This window comes from Arachis hypogaea, chromosome 19 (assembly GCF_003086295.3).
Source record: "Arachis hypogaea cultivar Tifrunner chromosome 19, arahy.Tifrunner.gnm2.J5K5, whole genome shotgun sequence".
In the NCBI taxonomy this organism is placed as follows: Eukaryota; Viridiplantae; Streptophyta; class Magnoliopsida; order Fabales; family Fabaceae; genus Arachis; species Arachis hypogaea.
The window spans coordinates 18,850,410-18,878,321 of NC_092054.1; the positions used below are offsets into that span (position 1 = coordinate 18,850,410).

Below are 27,912 nucleotides of genomic sequence, written 5' to 3' on the forward strand. Positions count from 1 at the left end.
TAGGCCTTAGCAGCAAATTAAGCATTTATTCATAGCAACTATGTCTAACTTGCGTACATTGACTGCTAAATAAGTTTAGAATTTTTTTTTTATCTCGCTAATTATGGCTTATAAACAAGCATATCTTTTACTGAAAGGTGCAATAATATGAATCCCCATAGTCATAGCTAAGAAGGGAGCAAAGTGATGACACACATCCAAGCACAATGCTATCTGAAATCACTAAATACAACACAGGATTACTCAAAATGCACATGACAATACCACGAAGAAATGCATAATAAACTTGCATCTCGGATTATTAGAAAAGTAACAAGCTGCAAAGGAACACGCAGGCACTGATTTTAGATAGAGATACTGTTTGGAATGCCTCTGAAAGTAAGGCCTTCATCACTGGTAGGAAGGAGCAGAGTGCATGGCATATGAACTGGTCCAATTCTGTTTCTAAGGCTTGGCTCTTTGTTCCTCTGCTCGATTTTCGCCTCCATATCCGCCAACTTGTTTCCAAACTTCTTGAAGGCTTGTATCGCCCTCGAATCCGATGTCCAGTTCGGATTGTCTCTCTGCCCAAGATACACCTCATCAGAAGCATGCCTTGACAATATCTCAAATTCTCAATCACAGAAAGGTCCACCAGGGCCTCCAATTTCCCTGTAATTGTTCTCAAGTAAGCTTTCTGAGGGTTTGTAACCAACTCTTGATACTCCTCGCTTTCGAGTTTCGGTAAGAATCTTCTGCTAATTGTTGGCCGGTTCAGGATGAAGCCGCCATAAGGATATTGTCCAAAATTAACAGCTGCATGAAGGGCCGAACCGATCCATATAATAATGCTGCATGACTGAACCAAGTCTTCAAGAGTTTGCAGTTTTGGCCACCATGGCTTGTCTTTCAGGTCTTCATGACCCCTCTCTACAGCTTCCTTCCACCATTTTTGGAGTTCAGTGTCTTTTGTGACTTCATTATCTGAAGCGTAGTACAAGGAGACATAGTCTTGGACCCATGTCTTGATAGCATCCCATATCTCCAGTCCATCCACTGCATAAGGGTAGTCCTCGATCACGAGGTGAACGCCATGGGTGGCCGATGGATCCTCAACTGCCAATCCCCTGAATCAAGATAAAAAATTGTGTTATGCTAAACAGTTTAGTCAAATACGTCAAACAATCTAGTAGTTCTTAGTTATTATCTTCACATGAAGATATTATCTTTCACTAGCTGTGTAATAACATAATTCCAAAGTATATAAAGATTATGATTACCAGCAGGCAAAGCTTGATCAGGGAAAACCCAATTCTTGTAAACTTTAGAAGACATCTCCACAGAAAATGCTCCAGGAAAGAATGATTGCTCAATCATACCACCTGCATTAATCAAGGACTATCTTGCAAGTCCATTGATATTCATGGTGTCGCGGTAGTGAGGTTCTAGAAGCTTGTGAATTGGATGGAGCACACTAAGATGCCTGTATGTTGCAATGATAAATGGCTCCATTGCAGCATGAGTATTCAACCTTTAATTCGTAACATGAAAAGAAAAAGAAATTAGGAATGATTACTCAAATAAGAATATAAATTAGTGAAATTTGAAAAAAGAAAAAGAGAGTTATACCAGTGGCTCATGAGTTGATGATAACATGAGTCATTGACGACGACATAAGCCTTGGCAAGAAGCCAAATAGTACCTTCAGCACCTTCTTTAGCAGGCAAGACAACTCTGCTAACAGCACCAAATGTGTCCCCGCCAGGGTGTGGCACACTTAATTCAATGGCCAATGGTGTCAATGTTCCATCATTTTTCAAGAACAGGATTGTCCTTGTTGCATAAGCCTTTGAAGTCTTAAGCCCGTTTATCTTCCTCAAGTATGGCATGAATGCATCATGGTAATCTAATATGAATAATTTGTTCCCTTCAAGCGCCTGTTACATTACATTACATGTATCAATATTTTGTTTTCTTAATTGAGTAAGAAAAAGAAGCTATTTATATATGGATTTGTTATGAAATATATGTCATTAATTAATTAATGAAAAAGTATAAGTAATCAACAAGATTTTTGAATAATGTGTGAATAATGTGAATTAATAGGGTTAAAAGAGTAAATTAGATGAATAAATTATTTTTATAATTAAGTTTAATTAATTTTTTTAATGTTTTTTTAACTAAAATTTATGATTATTCATCTTTAAATTATTAAATTATTCGATTAACTTGATTAAATTTTAATTATCAAAATAATTTATTTATGTAGCAGTACTATCTGCAGTGCATAAAACCAAAAAAACAGCAGCAGCATGTGATATTCAAAATTCAATATAAAATCCAAGTTAAATCCAATGACTTTGAAAATTAATGTAGTTAAACTTTACTCATCCAGGTTTCTTTCTCAATTGGTTCTGAGTCAATACCATTTTTAATGAAAAAGTTACATTACCTGAAAGTTAAGTAAAAATGAGACAAAATCTGTTTTAAAAACCAACAAGCTTAGTAATATATATTATTTTTTATTAATTTTACCACGAAAGCAATTTTTTAAACAGAAGCCGTTAATAAAATAGAAAATTATAAAAAAAATTTATTCAATTTTAATGTTAAAATTATTTTATATGTATTTTTAATCATGTAAATTATGTCATCAAAAATAATTTTTTATATTAATTATATTAATAATCATCTAAAAAATACAGATGTGATGATATTTTATAATGTTAATATATATCAAAATTAAATTTAAAATTCAATTATGAATAAAAATATTTTAAAAAAATTAAAAAGATAAAATGTCCTCAAAAAATTAAAAGCGTGAAAAAATCAAATATTATATATGTATTTTCAAGAAATTTAGATAATAATAATAATAATAAAAAATAAACATTGCTAACCTTTTTTTGTCTTTGTTCTTCCAGTTCTACCCCCTGCGAGGGTAAGGATATTCGGAAGATCCTCCAAGAATGGGGCGAGCAAGGCCAAATCATTGTAGACATCATAATCATAGATTCTATCTGCTTCTTTGCGTTCTCCTGTTCCATCTCCTCTTAAATTTTCCAGTTCTTCGTTTCTGTATTTTACTAGTGCACTTGGAGTTGCACTTGGCAGATAAACCTGAAATGTAGTATATTCAATTTTATTATTTTTTTCATACGGTGAGAATTCAAATGTTAAATGATTTAATAGATTTGACTAAATTGTCATTAAATAACTTTAAGCTATCAGCCTCATATTAAATTTATTACACCTGAATTTTCAGGTATAGATTTAATAACTTCAATCAAACAGCGTGACCTAAAAAAATCGTTTAAAATAGATAATTATTTTTTGCCATTGATATGCCACGAATACTACGGGCCATATAAAGATTTTTTATTTAAATAAAAAATTATTATTTATGTTTTTTTTTAATATGACATTTATTTTTTATTTTTTATTATTACTGTATTTTGTTTCTAAGTTAACTAGATTAATTTACTTATATTTTGTTGGCGACCAAATTTTTTTTTTTTACGGTAACCTCAAACCTGATAGATCAAAGACTAATCCGTCGTGAATCTGAGTTTTATTTAACGGTTTGTTGCTAACCAAAATGGATTGCTGGCCAAATTTTTAAAACATGTACAATTCACATAAAGAATCAATGATTACACAAGTCGGATTTTTTTTTTTGTTAAATGAAAAAGCCCGATATAAAACATTCATTTGTGGTGAAGTATTAGAATTGAATAAGTCTATTAACTCCTGACGGAAAAAAAAAGAAAGAAAGAAAGAATAAGTCTATTAACTCAACTCAATCCTATTAGCTAATAGTTAGTTCCAAAGGTAAGAGTTTATTAAAAGCTAATTCTAGAGAGCCAGAGAGATAACAATTGTCTCAATAATAATAAACACCGCAAAATTATATCCTTAATGGATGTAAGATTTTTAATATTTTGTTATTTTGTTAAATCTATAAAGTAATGTAAAGAAAAACTGATTTGTTGTTTACAAATTTTTAAAAATTCTTAGAAATTTACATTGTATAACCAATATTGTAGCCAATATTTAATATAAGAAAAAAATTCAAAACTCAATTAGAAAAAACATTCAAAATTAAAACTCAAAAAAAAAATAATGGACTTTATACTATATTTTTTTGACAATCTTCTATTATAATATTAACTGAAATTGATGTTATAATGTTAGTTCTTTAGCATTATTAAAAAAAAAAAATAAAGATAGACAACAGTTTTAACCCTTGTAGAAAGGCTACTTACTTCATTAGCAAAGAAGATCGATGCGGTCCTTTTTGTAATTTTTGAAGTTGTAGACCCATGAGTTGCAAACAAAGTAAATGCTTCCATGGTTTGGGATGTCTTCATGAGTCACACTAACGAGGAAGAACTCAGTTTGCATGTAGTTTTTGAGATAAAATGCTGCTGGAATTCCAAACTCAGCATCATATTCAAAATAAATATCGTATGCTTCTTGCCTTGCTCCCAATGTGGGCAAGGTTCGAAGATTATTCTCTACATAAGTTTCCTTTCCAATTTTTCCATTTCCGTTTTCTGAAAAAAAAAACGGAGAAAATAATAAATAAATTTTTATTTTTGTAAATGGAAATAAAACATATAAAGTCCTCTGGAAATAGTTTAAGTATTTGTTTGGGTCACATTAAATTGTTAATGAAAAAAAATATTTTTTATCGTGTTTGATAAATTTTTAATAGTAAAAATAAAAACACTACAAACAACAACAATAACAAGCATTGTCCCACTAGGTGGAGTCGACTACATGAATTAAATAACATCATTGAACTCTGTCATGCATCATGTCTACAGAGAGACTATTTACATGTAGAAAAAAAAAGAAAAAACACTAAAAATAAAAATACTAAAAAATAAAAAATATTGAGAATCTATAATTTACACATTTTTTTAAAAAAAATTCTTAAAAAATATTTTTTATATAATAAATAAATATTTTTATATTATTATATTCGAACATAATTAATAAATAAAAAAAATTTTATATGAAATATTTAAACATAAAATTACTTTTACCAAATCTTTTTAATAAAAAAAATAACTCAAAAAAAATATTAAAAATTCAATCAAAAAACTCCTAAATCTAGGATTGAATAACTTATGTGGCTTCTGTTTATTGACATCAGAGACTTATTTATAGTGTTCTCAAAAAATTATAATAAACTAAGAATTTGCAATGATATTGAACTTTGTTTGTTTGCGCTCCTAACGTGAAAAACAAAAAAACAAAAAATAATGTTTTCAAAAGAATTATTTATTTTTTTAGATTATTTATTTCATCAAAGAAATGATGAGAAAGACATTAACACACCATCAGTCTTGGTAGCACTGATCAACTTAAGAGAAATTTGGTGGCTCGTGGCTGAAGACGGAAGTGACATTATCGACTGTGTTACCAATAATGTCAGTGGCAGCGCCAAAGAAGCCGCCGACGGCTTCAGAAACGCCGGCGTCGGGGATGGACGATATGGTGTTGAAGTCCAAGACCACAGTCCCCTTGATCTTTTGACCCTTGTTGAAGAGAAATGACATCTTTCCAAATTGTTCTTTCTTCAATTTAGACAAAACTCTTATATTGGAAGAAGCTGGTTGCTTGTGACGATGCAAAGGAATGTTTTGTGCTATTTATAGACCAAGTGACAAGTATAAATCAACGACCGAAAGTGTTCTTGTAGCATCCTATAGAGTTCCAATGGTTTATTTTTTGAAAAAAATCCATATGCTAAACGTGATATCTTAAACTTTAAACGAAAGAGTTTAATTTAATAAGAGTTATGTTAAGTGTACACTAAATTCAACTATCAATGTTACGTAACCAAAATATTATAGATAATAAATAAAGGTATATGACTAATAGTATTTGCGTTGATAAGAGAGTGTGAATCACTCTCCTAATTTAATTGACGCAATTAATTTCTTTCTATTATTAATTATCTTTCCTTATTTAATTATACAAAAAGTTAATTCCAAATTTAATGTGAATCAGATTGCAAAAATTTCTCCTTCATTATTATTACATGTATTTATAATTGTATAATTTTTTTCTTCCAAATAAAAATTTCAAATTTTTATATTTTTAATTAAAAAAAAACTCAAATCACCTCGATACATTTTATAAAAAATAAAATATTTTAAATTTGATCAATTTTTATTTATTAAAAATAAAAAATATCTAAAATTGTTGGTTCATGATCTGGAAAATAAAATAATAAATAATAATAAATTAACACCAATTTATTGATTATGGATATTATATATATATAATTATAAATATTATACGTATAAAAATATGGATGTTAAATTAGAGAATTTAACAACTTCTGATATACAACTCATATTTTACATATAGGCTATTATAAAATAAAAAAAATTAAAATTAAAAAATAAATTTTAAAAAATAAGTATTAACTCGTCGTATTAAAATCAATAAATAAGTATACATATGAATAGTAAAAAAATATTAAAATTATGACCCTTTGGTGTACATGTAAGATAATTTGAAATATATAACAAGACACAGTTTAAAATTTGGTAATATTAATTGTAAAAATTTGTTAATTATAAATATTATATGTATGAAATTATGAATGTTATGAGTATGAAATTATGGATGTTATTAATATAAAATTTTGGATGTTATGTGTATCTTATTTAATTATGGATGTTATGTGTATGAACTTGTGGATGTTATGAATAAATTTGTCAATTGAATAAATTAATTTACGTATTTGATATTTTTTTTTAAATCTAATTATAGTAAAATTTAGAAATATATGTGAATTAAAATAAATCATTTTCACTTTGAAAAACATGAAATAAATTTTTAAATTATCAAAGACAGTGATTTAAAAAATTATACGTTGATTTAAATGTATAATGTCTTCAAAAATAAAATATTAAAATATTTTGAATCATGATTTATTAGTATATATGTAAAATAATTTGAACTACATAATAAAATATAGTTTAAAATTGAATAATATTAATTGTAAAAATATATTAATCATTGAGTGGGTCCGTCTGTTGTACAAATTTTTCAGCACCTTCTGCCATAGGTACTGTATTAAAGTCGAAATCAATTGTCATACAAATTACAATGATAAAAACAATTTCTTGTAAAATTTCTTGGCTTATACACTATTGTGCTTGCAATGGTGTTATTCTTGTGATTTTTGAATGAATATGATTGAATTAACATAAAGTATATATTAGGATAGGTTTCATGTTTCATATCTCCAATAATTGATGATAAATACCATAACGGACAAAGAATTAATTGCAATTATTTAATGTAATTGATATTATAATTACCGTTCTTAAATATAATTATTATTAATCTTTATTGTATTTTTATATATACAAATTAAATTATAAAAAGAAATATTAAGTATTGATTACAATAGTGCCTAATAAAAAGAGATATGATTTTCTAATTAATGTCATTAATTAGCAGATTTGATAAGAACGGTGATAAGTAGAATGAACGGTGATAAGTAGAATGATAAGAGAGTGAAGTAAAAAATAAAACTGTTATTAAGTGATATAAATGAAGTAAAATATGGAAAGTTTTAGCTGATTATGGCTGAAAAATTTTGGTTACCAAATTTTTTAATGCTAGGGGGACAATGACTTTATTGAATAATATGAACAACTACCAATCAAATAAAAACATATTACACCTTCAAATTAACCCTCTAAATTTTAATATTAAAATAACTATCCGTACACTAGTAAAATGAACATCCGATATATCTATTGTTTACATTGTTTAATATTTTCATTGTTTACCTATACTTTTCCGTATAAAATACATGTTAGAATATAAATAGACATTGAAAATAAATTAAATCACACATGTATTTATACACAATACAAATATATTGATGATTAATTTTAATAGCAGATTTTGGTATATAAATAGTATTTTTATTTTTATAAAAATGAAGTTTTATCATCATATGTATCGCCTGTTAAATTTCGAGTTAAACACCAAAGTGGTCCCTGAGATTCACGAAATGCACCGATTTAGTCCCCAACTTCCCGATTGCACTAATTTAGTCCTCCAGATTGAAAAAAATGCATCAGCGAGGTCCCCCGCATATTTTCCGGTCAGATTCCTTACCGCCGGGACTGACGTGGCGAATGAGTGCCACGCTGGAGTGTCCAACGGTTGGATGATGTGGCAAATGAAACTTGATGCACCAATTTTGTCCCTGATTCCTTTTTTAAACCCTAAATCAGAAATGGCGCAGCACGTCTTCGTCTTCTTCTCTTCTTCGTCTTCTTCTTCTTCGTCTTCTTATTCTTCTTCTTCTTCTTCTTCTTCTTCTTCTTCTTCTTCTTCCCTGTTCATTCTCGTACCCATTGCTTTGCTGGTTGGAGGATGGTTGGACGTGCAGATGAAGGAGAGGGAAGTTCTCTGCGATCAAGCACAAGGAGGCCAAGTCAGAGTAGAGGCACGCGAGTACCAGAGCGGTGTGGGTGTGGGAAACGTCCTGTGCTCCGATGGTCTGGAACGGAAACCCACCCAAATAAGCCCTTCTTTGGATGCCCGAATTACAACGTGAGTGTTTCATGAAGATTTGTTGCTGACTAATTTGATGGTAACAGTTAAATTTCATGTTCACAGAGTAGTGGAAGAAAATGGTGTGGCTTCTTTCGATGGGCAGACATTGGAGAAGATGATAAAGGAAATTTGGAAGACACTGCTGCATACAACAATGAAGAAGTGAGCGTCAGTCTTGCTTTGAGGATTGGCAATTTGGAAGCTGAGTTAAGGACCCAGAAATATATGATACAAATGTTAGGATTGCTGTTTTTTTCTATCTTAGTTGTTGTTTTAGTTGTGATGTTAAAAATGTAAGAACTTGTTTTACCTGTGATGAGAAAAGTGTAAGAACTGTGTTTGAAAGCATCTGTTAATGAATGTATGGGAACTGTTTAACTTATTGGAGTGTTATTTGTTGATAGATTTTACAAAAATAGAAACCAGACTGAATGAACATAAGATGTAAATTGATAATAGTAGTTGTAGATTATAAACAAGACATTGTCAATGTTACATAGTTGCAGTTGTCCACATAAGGATAAACAGACTGAAACAGCTACCAAAAAGCACAATCTCTGTTAAATTATCTACTACCAGAAAATCAAAATAAACCATACAGTCTACATAAGAGCCATTCCCTTAGAGAAAAAACAAAAAATCCAAAATATCAACCAATGCCTAAATTCCATATATATTGTTAAAGCAGCTGCTACAACATCCCAATCAAGGGTTTTTCTTCCTTGGTGCCTTGAACTGTGGTGTTGGAACCATCTTCATGAACCTTGCCAACCTTGAAGATGTGGCTGCACTTGCTCCTAGCATGGGATCGACAGAAGTACTTACTGGTTGTGGTGTGGTCTTCCGTTTAGTTGGTAACTTAGGTGGCCTTGTTGCTGGTGGTGGTGGTGCCTGCTTGAAGTGTAATAAGTTATATGAGTTACTGTGAAAATGGGAGTTAAACATAGGATTATAAACAACAAATCATTTGGGACCTTTTATACCTCATCTTGTGTTCCACCATAGCTTGGTTGGGATAATTCAACCTCTTCAGCTTGCGGTCCAGACACTGGTGGTGGAATGTCAGCTGCCGGTGTTGCCGGATTGGTACTGTTGCTTGCTTCAGGTGCTGGTGTGGTCCCAGTAGCAGTAGCTTTGGCCTTTGAAGCTGCCACAGCTGCTGCTGCAGCCGCAAGAGCAGCAGCAAGCTCATCAGCTCTCTTCTTTTTGCATCCCCTCTTGGTGTGGCCCTTTACACCACAATATGTGCATGTGAATGGCTTGAGCTGTCTCTTTAGGGTAACAGTCTGCTTAGCTTTCTTGTTTACACTAGGACCCTCATCAGCGTCCTTTCTTCTTTTGGTTGTGAGCTTTCCTGGTTTTCGTTTGATGTTAGGAGCCTGGGGCTTACTATATGCTGATTTTTCCCACATGGATTGACCCGGAAGAGGATTGATATAATGTTCGTAGGTCTTCGCGTATGATTCCATTGTGACCAAGGGGTGGCAGAAATCCTCTGGTCTCTTGTTCACCTGTGCAAGAGCAGCACAAGCATGGACACAGGGAATGCCTACAGCACACCAAACAGAACGCAAGACAAGTCCAGATCATGTTAGTTAACAGTTCAGGTAAAAATTACACTAAAATGAATCTAATGATAATGCAAATCAAGATAAATAGAAAAAACAGAATTAGATGTACATATAACAAAAATTACCTGTTAACATCCAGAATTGGCAGGTGCAAAGTCTTTTGCCTAGATCGACAACCATGTTTGTTGGTTGTCCATGGACCTCAAACTTCTCATAGGCTTCATCCCCAGTCCATATAGGTACCCAGTTCTTTGACTCTTTCCTTACCTTTTCTAACCGGCTCTGAATAACTGGAGGAAGTTTTCCGATGTGGTTGTTCAACTTTATCTTGTTCTTTGCAATGGACCTCATAACGAACATCCTTACCTCCTCAAGCAGTGTGATGATTGGCTTGCTCCTAGCCTCCTTGATCCTTGCATTGAATACCTCACAGGCGTTGTTGCATATATTATCTAGCTTTGGCCTGTGGCTAAATTGAGACTTCGTCCATGAATGCCTAGGCCACTTGTTAAGGTATGTCCATGCTTCTTCACTGACTCTTTTGATCTTCTCCATGTTGCCAATAAAATCTTGAAAGGTGGTTGACCTTGCAGCATCCCAAAGGAGTCTCCGCAGCTCAAGATCCTTCCACTGTTTGTTAAAGTTACGCCACAGGTGCCATACACAGAAACGATGGTGGACCTGTGGCATGACCTCTTCCACAGCCGAAATCAACCCCTGCAATTGATGGAAAGATATAGCAGACACCAAACAATAACCAATACCCAATCAGCCTAAGTAATCAATAACCAACCACCCTAAGTAATCAATAACCAATCAGCTTAAATAATCAGTAACCAATCAGTAACCAATCACCCTAAATAATCAATAACCAATCAGCCTAACTAAGCAAACCACCTAACAAATCAAACTACTTAATTAAACAAATACCCTGAATATTCAAACATACTACAAGTGATTTCAGCAACTTGCAATTATCCATACCAAAAAAAAAACATAGAATCAAATAGTTTATACAATGAACTAATATACATTTTGCTTCCAATATAAACTGGCTAACCTTCTGCATATCAGAAATGAAACACCACCCGTTAGCCTTATAGTCTCCTAAGTCTTCATGGAGTAACTCCAAAAACCATTTCCAGTTCTCCTTATTTTCAATGTTGACTATAGCCCAAGCAACCACATAAATGTGGTGATTTGCATCTTGTGCGACAGCTGATAATATCTGTCCACCAATCTGAGTCTTCAGAAATGCACCATCGAGGCCGATTAAAGGTCGACAACCAGCTTTAAACCCGTTCTTGCAACCACTCAGGCAGATATACATTTTATCAAACATTACTTGGCCGTCGGGCAGTGGAGTAACCCCAATCTTTACGGTGGATCCCGGATTGGTCTTTAGCAGCGTTTCAGCATAATCCCTTAACAAGGCATACTGTGCCTTTTCATCCCCGTAGACAATATTTCTTGCATCAGCCAAGGCTCGGGCTAATGAATTCCTATGCAGTATGAGATCACACTTAGACCTGAAGTATGTTGCAGCCTCACATTGCTTGAAGTTGGGGTACTTTCTAACCTTCTTTACCAACTTACTTGCCAGCCAAGCTCTGTTTGCAGCCCTATTAGAATTCTCTCTCGGACATGTATGATCGTCATAAAAGGTCTTGATTTGCCAGCAAGAGTCCTCATGATCCCTTGAGGCATAAACAACCCAGCAACACTCTTCCACCTGGCACACTGCCCTACACCTCACATTGTCATTCTTTACAAACTTAATCCTTCTACCCTCCTGAATAGTAAACTCTCGCACAGCATCCCTGAAGTCTTGTTTAGTATTAAACTTCATTCCCACTTGCAGTTGCAACTCACCAAATCTCTGTCCCTCCTGGAAGATTGGAAATTCATCCGATTCTCCATCAGATTCCAATTCATCTTCAGAATTAGGAGGAGTCTTCATCTCCTCCGAGTGCCAAGAGTTGGCACCATCAGACTCTGCACCCGGGTCAAGAGCATCATACATAAATCCCCCTCCTGGACTTCCTAAAAAACCAAGGTCCACCTCTACATCAGATAACTCTGCCACAATTGCATCATCATCTTGCATAATACTGTCTTTATACATCTTTTCCTTTCCTTTGGCCATGGCTGAGGCCTTCTGAACCTTCTTGACCTCTTTCCTAATTGGTGGTTTAACCAATTCATCATCACTACTAGAGCTGGCCTCCTGCACAGGGACATAAGAGTCATCCTCTGAACTCCCTTCATCACTGCTGGATCTGTTTCCAGTTAAATCCACATGAAAAGTTTGCTTCCCTTTGTTAGCACTCCACTGTCCCCTTGCCTGAGATCTTGTGATTCTTTTAGGTGGGTTAAATTTGGGCTTGGTTTTGGAAGTAATATTGGGCTTAGGCTTTGGTTGAGTTTTCTTGGGCTTCGGGTTCTGCTTGGGTTTTGGATTCTGCTTGACAGTTGGGGTTGTATTGGGCTTTGTAGTGGGTTTTGGGTTGGATATATGATGGAGTTTGGGGTTTTCATGATCAGCCATGGACTTGGTATCATCATGCATAGGTTTTGTGATGGGAGTGTTAGCAGGGACTGAGATTGCAGTTGGACTGTTTGGAATGGGGATTGGGGTAGGAGGATCTGGGTCAGGATCAGCTTTGTCATGTGGCATTTCATTTAAGGTATCCTCAGGGGTGTTCTTCTTGTTTAACTCACCACCAGGCTCCTCTTGTTGAATATAATCCAGACACAGCACATCTTCTTTCCCCTCCAACAGTTCAGGTGTCGAAACTCCATGTTCGAAATAAACATCGACTACGCCATCATTCCTCTGTGCATGGAAGCACATCTCCCTTAATTCATCATCAGTGGTCAGAGCTCTCAATCCAACCTCCAAGCTCCTCTCCGGAACCAGCCACCAACACTCAACTACCTTGTCATATCCCAACTCCTTGAAATAGTTCCTGATGAAGAAGACATCAAGTGTATCCTCATCTAAATCACCTAAGCAAGCTCTATTATCAGGTGAGTAAACCAACTTTCCATCACCATTCTTCTTAAACGTTCCACCATGATGGAACATTATATCCAGCAACTTCTCCATCTGTATCGGAAAAAAAAATATACAACATTTTTAATAAAAGATAGAATCTGCAATCAACAACAGAGAGAAATTCCAAAATCCCTAACTAACAATTAATTCAGTCATTATGCCATTATAGAAATGCCCATATTTTCTTGTTGAAAACAGAGCATTCCGATTACCCCTACCCGCACCACCCAATGCAAAAACCCTATCCACTATCATAGCATCCATGGTTTCCCATCAATCTACACCAAATTCCCAAGTAAAATCCATAATGAACGATACATTACCACTACGTAGAACAGAAAAATACTATGTAATATTCTGCATGCCTACCTTTGTCACAGGGGATTCCACGCAAAATCTTTGCTCCTTCCTTCACCGATCTTCAGCCAACGATGAAGAGGTTCCACTGAACTCTAGATTGTTTCACTTCGAAAAGGCACGCCAGGAGTATAGGATGCCAGGGTTTGATGCTTTCAGTTCGCAGGAGGTGAAGAAGACGAAGTGATCTTTGAATATTGGGGGAGGGGGTTTGAAAGTTTTGTAGATGCTGAGTGGAAACGGTGTCGTCTGTTAATGGGTTTAGCGCCAAAACCCAAAACGACGTCGTTTTCTTTCATCCAGCGTGGCACTCATTCGCCACGTCAGTCCCGGCGGTAAGGAATCTGACCGGAAAATATGCGGGGGACCTCGCTGATGCATTTTTTCCAATCTGGAGGACTAAATTAGTGCAATCGGGAAGTCGGGGACTAAATCGGTGCATTTCGTGAATCTCAGCTGTGGATTATATATTAATATCCTCTTATTATCATTCTAAAAGAATGTCCATGTGTTTTTAAAAAAATGTCGATGTGTTTTAATACTCTTTTATTACTGCTAGACGAAGCCTGAAATAATACCCATGATGAAATGAATTTCACCGTCATCTAATCATATATATATATATATATATATATATATATATATATGGGTCGGGTCATTTTAATATGACTATGTTACGAAAATTATGATTTTTAAAAAAATACGGTTAAATTAAAAAAATATTTTTTATTAAACAACATTTTTTAACAAGTGTTGCTTAAAAAAATATTATCAAAATATAAAAATTATATATATATGTGGTGATGGCTCTGGCGGCTGGAATAATTTGGTGGCTAAGGGTAGAGGACAAATCTGAATTGGACATGTGACAACGATTGACTTGAATGTGAAAGTGTGACCTTATTAATGACTTTAACTCAGCTAATGATCCATGGTAACATTTTTTTATCTTTAAACAATAGTTATTAACAAGTTAAATACAGGATTAATCCTTGAGCCAAATCTGTTAATTCCCAACTTTCAAAGTCAGCAAGATTGGACAAATTGGAAGCACGATTGGATAGAGAAGAAATGCAATATTGGAAAAGTAGTAGTGTGAACTATAGAGAATGAACTAGTGTTCCATGTGTTCTTGTTAACCTTGTCAGCCCAGAATGCGTTTCTTCCCTAGCTATATCAAACTCACTAGGCATATGTGAACCTTTAATTTTACTTGTCTTTCAATTTATGTTTACTCTTTGCTGTTGTTTAGGGTTCAGTGAAGGTGTGTTGCTCATTCAAATTAAAGGGGACAATCAATGTAGGGTCTTATTCTATATAAGTCATGAAGAATTGCGTTTCTTTTGCTCCATGTTCAATGTGCCTCTTGTTTTTGTTCCTCTCGAAGTTGCTGACTCCCTATGCACCCACTGCGTTTCAATTTTCACCCAAAAACCTCGTTATTATAACATATATATTCTTAACACAAATTTATATTATTATGTTAAATGTTAAACTAGGATATTTAATCCCTACGTTTGCACCTTGATGTTAACATAATATTTAGAGTAATTACCCAAACCAGTCCAGAAATTTTAGAATTGGACATTTTAATCCTAAAAAAAAATTAATACACAGATTAATTTTCAAGGTTTTACTCTGACAGATAAATCAGTTCCTAATTTATTTTCTGGCAGAGTAATTATCCAGATCAGTCCCCAAAAATTTTAAAAACAAACATTTTAGTCCCAAAAAAAAAATCAATCCCTAACGTTTTCCTCTGTTAGACATAATAGTCTTCCGTTCAAAAATAAAATAAAATAAAATAATTATTATTATTAATTACACAATAATATTGTACTATATTTTTTGTATTTTCTAGATAAAAATAATGATAAATTTATTCATTAGATTCTTATATATATATATATATATATATATATATTTATATATATATAGTCACTCAATAATAATAATAATAATAATAATAATAATAATAATAATAATAATAATAATAATAATAAATAAAATTATTAGAGATTATTTTACAAGAAATTTAAGATTAAAACCATTTGATATTTTTATATTTAATATAATCAAAAGATATACTACTTTAAAAAATATGTATTTAATATAAATCTAAATTAAAATATTTTCTTTTAATACATATTTTTTAATACAAACATATATTTTTTTTTACATAGGACATCTTTTGATTATATTAAATACAAAAATATCAAATAATTTTAACCTTAAATTTTTTGTAAAATAATCTTTTTATTATTATTATTATTATTATTATTATTATTATTATTATTATTATTATTATTATTATTATTATTATTATTATTGAGTGAATATATATATATATATATATATAAGAATTTAATGAATAAATTTATTATTATTTTTGTCCAAAAAATACAAAAAATATAGTACAATATTATTGTGTAATTAATAATAATAATTATTTTATTTATTTTATTTTTGGACGGAGGACTATTATGTCTAACAAAGAGAAACGTTGGGGATTGATTTGTACACTAGTTTTTCTTGGGGACTAAAATGTCCGTTTTTAAAATATTTGGGGACTGATCTGGGTAATTATTCTGCTAAAAAATGAACTGGGGACTGATTTGTTTGTCAGAGTAAAACCTTGGGGGATTAATCTGTATATTAATTTTTCTTGGGGACTAAAATGTCCGATTCTAAAATCTTTGGGGATTGATTTGGGTAATTACTCTAATATTTATACAATAAATCAGAAATGTTAACGATTTATATTCTTTAGCGAAAATGGCAGCTAGGTTAAACATAACATAACAAATAACAACAACAACAAAGCCTTATGCCACTAGGTGGAGTCGGCTACATGAATCAAACGACGCTATTGTGCTCTGTCATGTATTATGTCTACAGAGAGACCGTTTACATGTAGATCTCATTTGACCACCTCATGGATGATTTTCTTAGGTCTTCCTCTGCCTTTCGTCCCTTATCCATCTTCCATCTCATCCACTCTCCTAACTGTGTGTTCTATCAGTGTTCTTCTCACATGTCCAAACCACCTAAGACGCGATTCAACCATCTTTTTCACAATGGGTGCTACTCCAACTCTCTCCCTTATATCTTCGTTCCTTATTTCATCCAATTGCGTATGACCACTCATACATCTCAACATCTTCTCTGCCACACTCAACTTATGTTCGTGCTCCCCTTTGGCCGTCCAACACTTCGTACCATAAAGCATAGCCGGTCTTATAGCGGTGCGATAGAATTTGCCTTTAAGTTTTAAAGGCACTTTTTTGTCGCATATAAAACCAGATGCACTCCGCAATTTTGACCAACCTGCTTGGATTCTATGATTTACATCATGTTCAATCTCTCTATTATCCTGTATGATGCACCCAAGATACTTAAAACTTTTATCTTTTCGTAGGAAGTTTTCTCCAATCTTCACCTCTATATTAGGGTTTTCCCTTCTCAGACTGAACTTACATTCTATATATTTCGTTTTGCTATGACTTATGCGCAGACCATACACTTCTAAAACTTCTCTCCATAAGTCTAACTTCTTATTTAGGTCTTCCCTTGACTCTCCCAAAAGGACGATATCATCGGCAAAAAGCATGCACCATGACACAGGCTCTTAGATGTGCTCTGTGAGTACTTCCAAGACTAATGTGAAAATGTATGGACTTAAGGATGATCCCTGGTGTAATCCTATATCAATAGAAAATTTTTTTGTCACACCACCTTGAGTCTTCACACTAGTTATGACCCCATCATACATGTCTTTAATTACACGAATGTATACGATCCTTACGCTAGAAATATAATGCAACAAAAATAAGTTATCATCGAATACTCCATAAAAGGTTAGTGGTACAAATATTAAAAAATATTAAGAAATAATTAATCAGAAATAATTTATTTTTTTTGGTTTATAATTAAGACAATATTAAGAAAATATTATAATTTAATTTTAATGCACCGTTAGTATAAAATAGTTTTATATGTGCATTCAATCACGTAATACCACATTATAAAAAAAAATTGCTATTTTTATTGACCGTGTGAATGGTCATCTAAAAAGACAAATATGATTGTGTTATATAAAATATTTTATACTGTTAGTACATTAAAATTAAACTTTTTTAAATATTCCATAAAAGATCGATGTAAAATTTCATACTTAGTAGAAATAAATGTTTCAGAGTTTAATTTTTATTAATTACTCTAAAAATTAATAGTCAACTATTTAATATAATTTAGGAACACTAATTTACAATTTAAAAATATATACTATTTAATTTCAACCAATAAATATAGCTTTAAATATAAATACAAAATTTATGTATTTCATTTTATTTTTGGTAATCTTAATAGGGTATCGAATCAAATTTGTATGAAATTCTCAGTTTGGAGAGCAAATTATACAAAATAAAATAAAATTATTTAGTGTTTTTGTCGAAAATTATTTAGTGTTTCTGTCGAATTGAACTGTGTCAAAACACTTGTGACAAATTGTACAAAATAAAATAAATGTAGTTTAAAATGAATAAGATAAAATGCTTGAAGAGAGAGAAATAAAATAAAGGATATGAAAAACAAATAAAAAGTTGATAAATAAATGAGAACTTTAAGTAAAACAGAAAATAAAAAAAATGCTTGGACAGCAAGGAAATGCAAGAAAATAAATTAACGAAAATGTTTGGTAACAAAAAATATCAGCAAAAAACAGTCCTAATTTATCTTATTTAGCATTTATTAATTGTTGCGACAATTAATGAATACTAAATAAGGCAAGTTCTGACTGTTTTTTTTTGTCTCCCTAACATTATAGACCATGAGGATAGGTTTGCATAATGTTTTCCTTGATTAAGTTTCTTCCTTTTTTCAAGTCACGATCTTGTCCTGATTATGAAGAATCTTGACATCTGTACAAGATGTCTCTGGTACGGGTTGAGAGATGGATCGGGAACCTGCGGGTCGAGGCGGATGCCGGATCACTTGACTGGGGCGATGGGGGGAGGTACCTGCAAAGACACTCCGACGCTCAAGTCAGAATGGATCTGAGAGGTATAAGGTCTGTGGAATGAATGAATACCTGGAGGGACCTGGGTCCTCTATTTATAGGTGATGGAGAATATCTTATCTTATCTTATTTGGCTAAGATAAGGGAGACGTTTGAATTCGAAAGTCGGTTAGGAATCTGAGAGTGCCATTTTCGGGCCTTCTAGAAGTGGGGAACGGGTCGGACCCGGGGAACCGGTGTTGGGTTCGGTCTTGGATCCGGGATGGTGGGCCGGATCCGTAACAGTTGCCCCCGCAGCGGGGGAGCGAACAAGGTCGGTCTGTCGCTGAAAGGCGCGATGCTTGACCGTGGGCTTCAGTTTGTCTCGGGAGTTCGTTTGTTTTTTGGAGGGAGATCGGTGTCTCGGCTCCGGTTTCGCTGAAGGCTCGTCTGACCGTTTTTTGGTTTGACGTGACTCCTCCGATTCTGCCGTGTCTGTTGCGTTCTTCGAGGCTTTATTAGCTTCTTTTTTCGAGGGAGGGTCATTAAATGTGAAGGGACGCTTTCCCTCTTCTGCCCCTACTAGCTTTAACTGCGCCTAGGGGCAATTGTGTCTTTTCGCCCCTCTCTTTGAAACCGTTTTGGATTTTTATTTCAGTTTCCTCGCTCGTTTCCCTTTCTTTTTCCTTTTTCCATTCTCTTCTGAAGAATTTCTATCTGAACAGAAAGTCTCCTCCTTTCTCTGTGGTCTTTCGTTTTTTGGTTTTTGCTTGCTGCTTCTGCTTTTCGAGCTTTCTCAAGTGTTCTTTCTGCATTTCCAGGTTAGCACGTTTCGCTTATTCTTTCCTGTTATTTTGTGAATGCCGCTCTGTCTTTTGCCATGCATTGTTCTGCCTGTTTTTAGTTTTGCGTTGAACTAGTTTCTTTGGGGGGGGTAGTTTTTTGAGTTTTTGGAGGGGTTGAGCACCGCCGTGTTCATTCGGTGATGGCGGTGTACCGCCGTGTTGGTTTGGTAATGGTGTGTAGGTTTCTGTCTTGCTTCTGTCTAGGGTTAGCAGGCTGATGGTGGTGCTCCTCCCTGTTTTAGGTATGCAACGGCGGAGAAATGAGGGTGTGGGAGCTCCAGTAGCCCCTTCCAGGGGCGTTCCCAATCGTTATGGTTGGGTGACTAGTGATGTATGGGGCGTTCCGTCGCGGATAACGGAGGGCGACCTTCAGCGGCTCCGTGATCAGGGGGCCATCTGCGGTGGTGGTGATGAGGAGGGGCGGTATGAGCTCGTCCTCCCAGACGCCGACGAGCGCGTTTGTTACTTGAATCTGCATTCCCCCACCGTTCCAGATTGGATGTGGGTTTATGAGTCGATGTTCACTCGGCTCGGCGTGCGACTCCCCTTCTCACCGTTTGTTCAGGATCTGTTGAGTCGGTGTTCCGTGGCGCCGTCTCAACTTCACCAGAACAGCTGGGCTGCTGTGCGGTCGTTTGAGTTGGTGTGCCGGTATCTCGACCTTCCGGCTTCCGTTCCTGTTTTTCTTTTTCTTTTCTTATGCACTCTCCCGACTAAGGAGGGGAAGTATAAGAAGGGGTATATGTCTTTCCGTGCTCAGCCTCATCGCCGTATTTTTGGCTTATTTGAGGATTCTTTTCATGGTTTTAAGTGGGAGTATTTTAAGGTGCGTCCTGTCCAGGGGCACCATCCATTCTGGCTGTCGCCGGAGGGCGTACGTCGGTTTTCGACATACTGGAATTTCCAAGCTGGCCCGTCGGTTCTAACTAAATTCACCTACGATGGTTTGTCCCAGGAGGATAAGGACGTTGCCAACGTTTTGTGGCATTTGTTTGGTGAGCGTCCGTTGAATCCTCGGGACGTTATGGGGGATCCCGAGGCTTGTCGGGCGTATATTGGTGTGTGCCTTGTCTTCTTTTCCCGATTTTATATGTTCTATTTTTCTCTTTTTTGTAACTATGTTTTGTTATTTTTTATTTCTTTCAGTTGAGATGGCTGGTGGGCTGACTTCTCTGGCTAGGTTGAAGGCGGCGATGGGCCGGGAGGAGGGATCCTCGTCTCCTTCTACCCCTGTCTCCAATCCTGCCGTGGAATCTCAACCGGTTTCTCAGGAGGTGATTTCCTCGGCTGCACGGGCCGAGGTTCAAGTTTCCCTGGCCCTGCGAACTCTCCTGAGGTTGTGGTGGTGTCGGCTGCTGAGGCTTCTCGGAAGAGAAGGAGGCCTGAGGACCCGAGCAGCGAGACTTTTGAGGAGGGTTTGGTGCCTAGTGTGATGGATCGTCGTTTTGATGCCCGGGTTTCATTGATCAGCATTTGATGCCTGGTACGGAGCCTTATTTTGATGGCTGTGATGTCTCATTCCAGGCCAAGTCAGTGTATCGTGCTCTCCTTCGCTCTGCTGTTGTTGTTCGGAAGGCTGAGCCCGTGATGGCTCAGGTCGGTTTACTGGACAAGAACTTCGCCAATCTCAGGCTGAGGTGGCTAAGTTGAAGGAGGAGCTCGAGGCTGCCGAGATTGCGAGGGAGAAGGCGGTGAAGTCTTCTGAGGAAGCCGGGGCGGAGATTCTCCGGCTTTCCGAGGTTGAGACTTCACTCCTTTCTCAGCTAGGTGAGGAGCGGCGCAAGGCTTCCGATGCGTGTTCCCGGGCTGCCGTACTTCTTGGTGAGACGAAGGCTCTGAATGCCGAGGTTGCTGCATTGAAGAGGGAAAAAACGGAACTGCTGGCCGATGCTAAGGATGCGATTGCTGCTACCGAGGAGACGATAAAGGCGCAGGCCCTAGTGCTTGCTCCGGGAGTGGATGTGTCCGTGATGGGAGCATTCAAGACCGTTCGCGATGGCCGGATAGTTGACCTCGAGTAGCTTTATCTTTGTAATTTTTGTTCTTCCGCTCTTTTAGACTTACTTTGTTTTTTGGATACTTTTGGTTTGGCCGTGGGCCGTGTAACCGTGACTCCGTAGCTTTTGGATTTTGTTTTAATGACTTTTCTAGCCGTTCGGGCTCTTTTCGTATGTTCCGTTTTAAAGCTATTCCGTTTGGTTAATCTTGTTCCCATATTTGGGATGAGTGGACCGTCGTGTGGTCGGGTTTATATGGATATCCGTGGGTTGGTCCCGGAGGGTGATCGGTCCTCCAGTTGTGGCCGTGTTTTTGTTCCGTATTTGGGACATTGTGTGAAAAATAAAGAATTTAGGGATAGCTTTGTAATGGGATTTTATTGATGGGTGGGCCTCGTTAAAACCCTCCGTTGTTGGCGGGAAAGAGTACCCGAATTTGATACATAGGCGTAGTTTTGAAATGTAAATTTGCAACGACTGAATAAGTAAAGCGAAAGCGTAAAAGAAAATCGGGGGGGGGGGTGGGGAAATGGAGACCTGGGTTGGTTTTAGGAGTAGTATCGCCGTAAGTTGGCGGCGTTCCACGTTCTCGGGACTTCGTGACCGTTAAGCCGTTCGAGCTTGTACGCTCCTTTCCGTAGGACGAGGTCGTCTGTCGTGAATTCTCGCCGAATGACTCCGTTGTTGTATCTTAGGCTGATTCTTTGTTTTAGGGCTAGTTCCCTGAGATGGGCTACGCTTCTTATTTCATCAGTGAGGTCTCGTTCTGCTTCTTCGTCGTTGCCCCCGATTGTTCTTCGCGGACTTGGGTTGCCGATTTCAACTGGGATGACAGCTTCCGTGCCGTAGGTTAGTCGAAAGGGGGTTTCCCCGGTAGCTGTCTGGGGGGTCGTGCGGTACGACCATAAGACCGATCCGAGTTCGTCCGCCCATAGCCCTTTGGCTTCGTCGAGTCGTTTCTTGAGGCCTTTGACTATTATTTTGTTTGCTGATTCCACTTGCCCGTTTGTTTGGGAGTGTTCTACCGAGCTAAAGCGGTGGGATATGCGTAGTCCGCTTAGGAATTCCTTGAATTTTGTGTCGGCGAACTGGGTTCCGTTGTCCGAGATGACGATCTCGGGGATCCCGAACCGGGTAATGATTTGTCGCCAGAGGAATTTTCGACATTGGGTCGCGGTGATAGAGGCTAGTGGCTCGGCCTCGATCCATTTGGTGAAATAGTCTATGGCGACGATGAGATATCGGAGTTGGCCTGGTGCCATGGGAAAAGGTCCGACAAGGTCGATCCCCCAGGTGCCGAATGGCCGTTCTGCCGATATAATGCTGAGCTGGTGCGGGGCGGCTTGGTGGATGTTGGCGTGCCTTTGGCATTTGTCGCAGTTTTTCACTAGTTGTACGGAGTCCCGGATGATCGTGGGCCAGAAGTAGCCGGCGCGGATGACTTTTTGGGCAAGGGTTTTGCCTCCGATGTGGTGTCCGCAACAGCCTTCATGGATTTCGCGGAGTATGTATTCCGTGTTCCCGGGCTCGACGCATTTGAGCAGGGGTTGCGAGAGTCCACGTTTGTATAGTTGTCCCGCGACGACCGTATAGCCGGCGGCCCTCCTTTTTATTCGTTTTTCCTCTTTGGGGTCTTCGGGCAGTGTTCTGTTGAGGAGGTACTGTAGGATGGGGTAGGTCCAAGACTTGTGGTGGGAGTGCGTCAGGTGGGTGTCGGCTGTTAGGGATACGGACGGTGTTTTGACGACCTCCTGAATTAGCGATTTGTTGCCGTGTCCTGGTTTGGTGCTGGCAAGTTTAGAGAGGAGGTCGGCTCTGGTGTTTCTTTCCCTGGGGACGTGCTGTATGGTTACCTGGTCAAATTCTTCTTTTAGTTTGTTGACTTTGGCGAGGTATTGTTGTAGCAGGGGATCTCGCGTTTGGTAGTCTCCGTTGATTTGGGAACTGACTACTTGCGAATCCGTGTTGATTTCCAGGACCTTTGCCCCGACTTCGCTGGCTAGGGTTAGTCCTGCCAGGAGGGCCTCATATTCTGCTTGGTTGTTTGAGACCGGGAAATCGTATCGGACTGATTGTTCGATTACGACGCCGTTTTGGCTTTCCAGAATGACTCCGGCGCCTCCGGAAGTGACGTTCGAGGAGCCGTCGACGTGTAGTTTCCATGACTCGGGAGGGGTGTTTCCCGGTGTCATCTCGGCGATGAAGTCGGCCATGGCCTGTGCTTTGATTGCGTACCGGGGTTCGAACTTGATGTCGAATTGGGATATTTCGACGGACCATGCTAGCATTCTTCCCGCTAGGTCGGGCTTCTGTAGTACCTGTTTAACTGCTTGGTCGGTTCGAACCGTTACGAGGTGGGCTTGGAAATATTGCCGCAGGCGTCGGGATGCCGTGAGGAGGGTGAAGGCTAGTTTTTCTAGGCGCGAGTAGCGGGTCTCTGCGTCTTGTAGGACTTTGCTTGTGAAATATATGGGTTTTTGCTCCTTTTTCTTGTTTTCTCGGATGAGTGCCGCCGCGAGTGCTTCTTCCGTTATGGAGAGGTATAAGTACAGGGTTTCCCCTGTTTGGGGTTTGGCAAGAATTGGTGGTTCCGCCAGGGTTTTCTTGAAGTGTTGGAATGCCGCTTCGCACTCCTCTTTCCACATGAAGGGGGCTCCTTTCTTCATTAATTTGAAGAAGGGGATTGCTTTTTGGGCTGATGCTCCGAGAAAACGAGATAGGGCTGTTAGTCGGCCGGTGAGCTTCTGAACGTCGCGTAGGTTTTTTGGGCTCGTCTCTCGAGGATGGCACGACATTTCTCCGGGTTGGCTTCAACTCCGCGTTGTGTAATCATGAAGCCGAGGAACTTCCCTGCCTCCATTCCGAAGGCGCACTTTGTTGGGTTGAGTCGCATTTGGTGCCTTCTTAGGGTGTCCATTATGACCTTGAGGTCGCTGATGAGTTGTTCGTCGGAGTCAGTTTTGGCGAGCATGTCGTCTATGTAGACTTCTAGTTTTGTTCCGGATAGGTTCTGGAATATTTTGTTGACGAGCCGTTGGTACGTTGCTCCGGCGTTTTTCAGACCGAAGGGCATGACTGTGTAGCAGTACGTGCCGTCGGGGGTGATGAACGCCGTTTTTTCCTCGTCGGGTCGGTGCATGGGTATCTGATTGTAGCCAGAGTATGCGTCCATAAAGCTGAGGTATCGATGTCCGGATGCGGAGTCCACTAGTCCGTCGATGTTCGGCAGGGGAAAGGCGTCTTTTGGGCAGGCTTTGTTGAGGTCCGTATAGTCGACACACATTCGCCATTTTCCGTTGGATTTCTTTACAAGTACAACGTTTGCTAACCAGGTCGTGTAGGGGAGTTCTCGGATGAAGTTTGCTTCGAGCAGGGCTTGTACTTGTCTCTTGACTTCGGCCGCTCGGTCTGCTGACATTTTTCTTCTTCTTTGTGCTACGGGTTTGGCTTTGGGGTTTACGGCTAGCCGGTGGGACATGAAGTTGGGGTCTATCCCCGGCATGTCGGCTGGCGTGAAAGCGAACAGGTCTCTGTTTTGTTTTAAAAATTGGGAAAGGTCTTCTTTTAGGTCATAGGGGAGGTTCCTGTTGATGAAGGTGTACTCGTCCTTGGTTTGTCCTATTTGCAGTTTCTCCATGTCGCCTTCTGGTTCTGGTCTAGGCTGGCCGTCTTGTCGGGCGTCTAGGTCGGCTAGGAATATCCCGGCAGCGTCGCGGGATTTTTTCCGTAAAGCCAGGCTGGTGTTGTCGCATTCTGCCGCGACTTCCCGATCTCCATGGATGGTCCCGATGGAGTCGTCCTCCGCTACGAACTTCATAAGGAGGTACTTGGTAAAGATGATGGCCGAAAAGTCATTGATCGTCTTTCTTCTGAGGATGACGTTGTAGGTAGTGGAGTCTTTTAGGACCACAAATTCGGCTAGGATTGTCCTCCTCTTGTCACCGGTTCCTATGGTGAGGGGGAGTGTGATGGAGCCTTCCGGTTTGAGGAAGTTGTCCCCGAGTCCCGTGACACCGTTGCGGTGCGTCTGGAGATTTTCGTCGCAGAGCCCAAGCTTGTCGAAGGCCCCTCGAAAGAGGATGTTGGAATCTGCGCCGGTGTCTACTAGTATTCTTCGGACTAGTCCGGTTCCGATTCTCGCCGAGATCACGAAGGGTGCGTCTTCGGCTGCGGTGCCATGCTGGCAATCTTCGGGTAGGAAGGTTATTGCTTTGTCGATCATGGGAGTTGGGGCTTGATTTCTGACGGCCATTACCTTGAGGTCTTTTTTTATCGTGGATTTTGACTTGCATGGTGCATCTTTACCCGTGATGACATTTACTATGATGGTCGGGTCTTCCTCTGGACTTTTTCTAGGGGGTTGCTTTTGGGTTCTCGGGTTACGTCCTTCTTTCTCCAGTGACCTGTCTCTCTCCACGTGTCTTGGTTCTCTGATGATTTTAGCGAATTCTGGGAGTTTGCCGTCTCGTATGGCTTGTTCGAGGGCGTCTTTAAGGTCGAAACAATCTTGTGTTTTGTGACCGTAACCTCGGTGGTATTCGCAGTAGAGGGTTTTGTTGCCTCCTGTCCTTTCCTTGAGTTGTCGGGCTTTCGGAATGATGCCTCGATCTGCTATTTGGTGGTATATCTCGGTAATTGGTGCAGTTAGGGGCGTGTAATTAGAGAATTTGCCTATTCTCGGTGGCCGGCTGGTCGGCCGAAGGTGGTCTCGTTGATTCTCTTTGGGTGTTGGGTTATGGTGAGAAGCCAAATTGCCGCGTTGGGTGTTGCCGTGCTGCCGTTTGTTGGCCGCGACGACCTGGCTGACTTCTTCGTCGTTGATGTAGTCTTTGGCGACGTTCTGGATCTCATGCATGGTCCATACCGGTCTGGTGGTGAGGTGTTTGCGAAAATCTTCGTTCATTAGCCCATTGGTCAGGCAAAGGCTTGCGACGGAATCCGTGAGTCCGTCGACCGTTAGGCATTCATCGTTGAAGCGGTCGAGGTATTTTCTTGTGGATTCGTCTTGTTTTTGTGTGGCCCCAAGCAAGCTGATGGGGTGTTTGGCTTTAGTGATCCTAGTAGTGAACTGGGCCATAAATTTTCGTGTAATGTCGTGGAAACTGGCTATGGATCCGTTTGGAAGGGCGTTGAATCATTTGATCGCTGGCCCGGCGAGGGTTACCGAGAAGGCTCTGCATCGGACCGCGTCGGCCGCTCCTTCTAGGTTCATTCTGGCTTCAAAAGCCGTTAGGTGTTCTTGGGGATCCTTAGTTCCATCGTATTTCATATCGGTAGGCTTGTCGAAGCCTTTGGGGAGTTTTGCTCTTAGGATTCTTTCTGTGAAGGGTGTAGCGCCCATTATTATATGGTCGTTTCTCGTGCGTTTGGTGTCTCGGTGTCGCCGCTCTTCCTCTGAGTCGCGCTGGTGGCTTGGGTCTCGGGAAGTGCTACGATTGTGCCTTTTGCTGTATCGCCGTTCTGGCGATTTCTCCCGTCTATGGTCGCGCGAGGTGCTGCGACCGTTTCTCGTATCATGTCGCCGAGTCGGCGACCTGCCGCGACGAGATCTTGACCGGGAAGTCGCCTGGCTTCCGTGTTCGTTATGGAGTTTGTTTTTGGTGGTCAATTTGCCTTCGAGCTCTTGGACCCGGAGGCAGAGATCTTGGATGATTTGAGCTGCTTTATCTCCCGTGTTCTCGGGGTATCGTGGTTCCGTGAACATACGATCGTTTGTGTGATGGATAGCGCTCATTATCCTAGCTTGGTTTGTGACCTCTTGATGTTCGGGAGTCGGATTTCTTGGTCGAGAGTTCTCCCGACTTGAGGAGGCTTCTTCCAGTACGTCCCCCATTTCGATTTAGTCGGCGCAGGTCCCCACAGATGGCGCCAATGTACAAGATGTCTCTGGTACGGGTTGAGAGATGGATCGGGAACCTGCGGGTCGAGGCGGATGCCGGATCACTTGACTGGGGCGATGGGGGGAGGTACCTGCAAAGACACTCCGACGCTCAAATCAGAATGGATCTGAGAGGTATAAGGTCTGTGGAATGAATGAATACCTGGAGGGACCTGGGTCCTCTATTTATAGGTGATGGAGAATATCTTATCTTATCTTATTTGGCTAAGATAAGGGAGACGTTTGAATTCGAAAGTCGGTTAGGAATCTGAGAGTGCCGTTTTCGGGCCTTCTAGAAGTGGGGAACGGGTCGGACCCGGGGAACCGGTGTTGGGTTCGGTCTTGGATCCGAGATGGTGGGCGGGATCCGTAACAACATCCAAATTTATCATCTCACGTCTTCTCTTACCTTAGCTTCCAAGTTTCACATTCTCTCTTAATTTTCACCATATTTTTTAGGTGTTGAAAATCTTTCGACTTCGACTCTCTTGCACGATTTATTACTAGTTCCAACAAATTCTCACGCTCTGTATCGTGCTGTTAATTTGGAATTGTTATCTAACTTTGACTCCAATCATTCTCCATATTCAACTCACCGCATAACCAGAGTTCTGTTTCTTAATGTCGAGT

The 27,912-nt window shown here is 38.8% G+C and overlaps 1 protein-coding gene and 1 pseudogene across 1 annotated transcript; both read right to left on the bottom strand.

Annotated features, from left to right (window-relative positions):
- Positions 1 to 5,620, bottom strand: LOC112775200 (linoleate 9S-lipoxygenase 1-like; annotated as a pseudogene).
- An 18,509-nt stretch (positions 5,621 to 24,129) lies between these two features.
- On the bottom strand, positions 24,130 to 25,656 carry LOC140182181 (uncharacterized). Its single transcript, XM_072228312.1, has 2 exons — positions 24,865 to 25,656; positions 24,130 to 24,414 (listed from the first exon to the last, which is right to left on the bottom strand). The coding sequence occupies exons 1-2, from the start codon at positions 25,654 to 25,656 to the stop codon at positions 24,130 to 24,132; spliced, it is 1,077 nt and encodes a 358-aa protein (XP_072084413.1).
- Positions 25,657 to 27,912: the final 2,256 nt, after the last annotated feature.

Excerpts from the sequence above, each read along its gene's own strand:
- LOC140182181 (XM_072228312.1), bottom strand. The coding sequence starts at position 25,656 with ATGGCCGTCAGAAATCAAGCCCCAACTCCCATGATCGACAAAGCAATA. Across the intron at positions 24,415-24,864 it reads TCATGTCCCACCGGCTAGCC|AACCTATCCGGAACAAAACT; the intron begins GTAAACCCCAAA and ends AAAATATTCCAG.